Source organism: Oncorhynchus tshawytscha, linkage group LG16 (assembly GCF_018296145.1).
Source record: "Oncorhynchus tshawytscha isolate Ot180627B linkage group LG16, Otsh_v2.0, whole genome shotgun sequence".
Classification (NCBI taxonomy): domain Eukaryota; kingdom Metazoa; phylum Chordata; class Actinopteri; order Salmoniformes; family Salmonidae; genus Oncorhynchus; species Oncorhynchus tshawytscha.
In genome coordinates, this window is record NC_056444.1 from 50,676,371 (window position 1) to 50,680,250 (window position 3,880).

Here is a 3,880-nt window from a genome sequence, read left to right on the forward strand (position 1 = left end):
TATTTGAGCTGTTCTTGACATAATATGGACTTGGTCTTTTACCAAATAGGGCTGTCTTCTGTATATGCATTAAGAAGGAAAGAAATTCCACAAATGAACTTTTAACAAGGCCACCTGTTAATTGAAATACATTCCAGATGACTACCTCATACCTCTAGTGTGCAAAGCTTTCATCAAGGCAAAGGGTGGCTACTTTGAAGAATCTCAAACATAAAATATATTTTGATTTGTTTCACACTTTTTTGGTTACTACATGATTCCATGTCTTATTTCATAGTTTTGATGTCTTCACTATTATTCTACAACGTAGAAAATTGTAGTAATAAAGAAAAACCCTGGAATGAGTAGCTGTGTCCAAACTTCTGACTGGTACTGTACACTATATTACTTTTTCAACCAATACAATACAAACAGCTGTTACAGTAAGTTGGATAAATCCCTTCTTCAGCCTTATGGAGTTACTAATTGAAGACACCAGTCTGTCTGATCGGTGGGACAGGTGTGCATGTGTGGGACAGGTGTGTCCACTGGTGCGTGGCATTGGAAAGTCCGGTGGATTTGGAGGTGTACCTGATTCCCCCCCAGAGACCTCATTGTCCTCTCCAAAAGAGGATCATGGTTTTGGTGTGTCTATCAGACAGGTGGGTTATAAACTCTAAATCACAGAATGAAATACAACACTATTTATTTACACTACATATTAGATTGTATCTGTATGCCCCAAAAAAATGGTCTCAAGGTAATATTTCTTTCATTAAATTAAAGAGGTTTTCCATCCCCAACTCTCACCTTACTCCATACAACTTAGATGGCATTTCCCATTAGACCTGAGTTCAAAGACATTTCAAAGTAATTATTTGGATATGTTTTTCTTTGCAAATACATGTAGTTGATATTGGAATGTTTAAATACACTTGGAAGTTATTGGTGTGTATTTGAAAATACTCAAATATACACAGAAGTGCATTTTTGAATACAAATATTGAAATACTCCCATGCATTTGAACCCAGGTCTGTTTGGTTCTAGGAGTACTTGAAATAATGTATTTGGAAAATAGTTTCAAATAGTAGGATATTTATTGAACATTATGAAAATTGAAGTATTTCACTTCTGCCATATTTGAAAATACTAAAGACAGAGAATTTGTATTTTTAAATTAAAAATACCCATATATTTCAAACCAGGTCTGTATCTCTAAACATGATACGATGACCATTCAAATGACCACAATAACAAAACAAACGTGTGGAAAAAAAACATTTTTATTTGACTTATTCACCTTTATTCACGTCAGTAGGACATGGAAGGCGCCTGATAACACCAAAACACTCCATCACAATACTGACGGATAGACAAGACAGACATGCTCTGCTCTCCCTCAGCATAGACAGGGAACAACAGAAGGGGAAGACTGATGGTTTAGGCATAATTGACATTTGTGTTAGTGTGTGGGGGGTTGTCAAGTAGTTGTGTGTGCTTTCATGTGCGTACGCTTGAGGAACACAAGTCTGCAGCCCACTACTGTTGTTCTCGTCTTTAGAACAGGCACTTCTCATAACTGAAAGACAGGGAGGGGGGAAAAAAGAGCCGGTTTAACAAATTAATGATCTGGTAACGAATTACCAACACGTTGAATCATGCCGAGATCGGAAAGAACTGTAAACAGGTTGAAGTGAGATTTGTTTGGAAAGGGGAACCATTTTAAATCTAGGAGCTTGCAGGTGGTATGTGAAACTGAGATGTTAAGAAAATCCCCTCGCCAAGCAAAGAATATATTGCAATGTTAGCCTCCGTGACATCAGCACAGTAGGCTAGTCAACACCGCCTAGCTGGATCACAGCGGTAAGTACCTGTGCAGGCTGTGGACTCCTCCCTCCATCTGGGCCGAAGTCGACCTCCTCTCAAACTTCAGATCCCCAGAATACATCATGGCTCTGCACGGGGTAGACAAATAGTGTTACGCGGAGCCCCCGAGCTCACACACACACGTGCCGGTATCAAAGTAGGTGCACTTTGACAAAACATTCAGACGTGTGTGTGCGTACCTGAGCTGGGTGAGGCTCTTGGATCCGATGTCTTGACAGGAGTGTTGGATCCCAGCCAGCAGGTAGGGAATAAACTTATGGATAGAGCCCTTGTCCTGGACCGTCCCCGACACACCCTGGGCCACCTTGATCTTGTCACACTCACTGCAGAAAGACGGAGGAGGAAACAGGTATAGATAGATAGATAGATAGAGAGAGAGAGAGAGAGAGAGAGAGAGAGAGAGAGAGAGAGAGAGAGAACGGGTCAGCTATATGTTATTTGTCTTTTGAGTGACTGCCTGCTGCAAAGCCAGTTGCCCCTGGTCGTAGCACACCGTAGCGAAAACATGTTGCAAAGGGAAGCAACAAGCGCTTCTTATTGGACAAGTTCAGGTAGTGCCTCCCTGTTTGTCTGTTTTATTTCGTTTGGTGCCTAATGAATACAATTCTAGGGATAATAAAGATTTGTTTTACCGTATTAATAGTGCATTAGTATAACTATGACTCAGTACCTGAAGTATCTGGTCTGGGAGCCCAGGTTCTTGTCCATGGCATCCAGTGAGCCCATGCCTCGGTATTTCTTCAGCCTAATGCCGTCAGAGAAGAAGTATTCACCTGGAGCCTCGCTGGTGGCAGCCAGTAGAGAGCCCATCATCACTGGAGAGACACAAGGGGAGAAGAGATGAGAGAATGTACCTTTCATGCTTTGAGAGGGATTTGTGTGTGTTAGTACATTATTATATCAGTCTCTAAATGTGAGCCTGTAAGTACTAAAAGTAATGGCTAATGCTGTGTGTAACGGATAATGCTATGTGTAACGGCTAATGCTATGTGTCACGGCTAATGCTATGTGTCATGGCTAATGCTATCTGTAATGGCTAATGCTATGTGTAACGGCTAGGGGGATACCTAGTCAGTTATACAACTGAATGCATTCAACTGAAATGTGTCTTCCGCATTTAACCCAACCCCTCTGAATCAGAGAGGTGCGGGGGGCTGCCATAATCGGCATCCACGTCTTCAGCGCCTGGGAAACAGTGGGTTAACTGCCTTGCTCAGGGGCAGAACGACAGATTTTTACCTTGTCAGCTCGGGGATTCGATCCGGTTACTGGCTCAATGCTCTAAAAACTAGGCTATCTGCCGTAATGGCTAATGTTTTGTGTAATGGCTAATGCTATGTGTAATGGCTAATGCTATGTGTAATGGCTAATGCTATGTGTATTTGATTTGAGCCTGAGACACACCTGTAGATGCCCCAAGTGCCAGGGCTTTTGCGATGTGCCCCACGGTCTGGATGCCCCCATCGGCGATGACTGGCACCCCGAATCGACGGGCGTACTCTGACACCTTGTACACGGCGGTGGCCTGGGGACGCCCACACGCCAACACTGAGACAACAAGGGAAGGAGGACAGGCATGAACAAAGAACACACACACGTAGTGACAATGTTCATGCCTGCTTGAGGCCTACTTTGTGTCACTTGGTTCAATGGAGGCTGACAGTTCATGGTGGGGCATATCCCTACATATATAGCCCCCCCCCCCCGTCAGAGACAGACTAGGCATTAGGCATCCTCACACAGCAGACAGTCTGTCATCGCCTGCCATTTTAGGTTGTCATTTCCTGGTTTATCAAGTAAAAATCATCATATAAGTATTTCTTGAATATGAATTCATATTTTCATTGATTTGCTGTATATTAAACATGGTTTTGGCTCACTTGAGTGGATCATCTCATAATTAATTGGATTTCATCATCTGTGCTTCCCTGATAAATGTAATCATTATGAAACTGATTACACAGCAAGCTGATGGAAAGACCTTTTGGCATTTAGTAAGATAGGACTTCCCAT

General features: G+C 42.5%; 1 protein-coding gene across 3 annotated transcripts in view; it reads right to left on the reverse strand.

Moving 5' to 3' along the window:
* Positions 1-1,245: 1,245 nt before the first annotated feature.
* Positions 1,246-3,880, reverse strand: part of impdh2 (IMP (inosine 5'-monophosphate) dehydrogenase 2) — a 12,294-nt gene continuing 9,659 nt past the window's right edge. For all 3 annotated transcript variants that reach the window (XM_024406633.2, XM_024406634.2, XM_024406635.2), the window contains 5 exons: positions 3,272-3,415; positions 2,538-2,682; positions 2,047-2,190; positions 1,852-1,935; positions 1,246-1,559 (listed from right to left, as the gene is read on the reverse strand). In XM_024406633.2, coding sequence (XP_024262401.1) covers positions 1,538-1,559; positions 1,852-1,935; positions 2,047-2,190; positions 2,538-2,682; positions 3,272-3,415 — 539 coding nt within the window. In that variant the 3' untranslated portion in view covers positions 1,246-1,537. The remainder of the gene's footprint in view (positions 1,560-1,851; positions 1,936-2,046; positions 2,191-2,537; positions 2,683-3,271; positions 3,416-3,880) is intronic.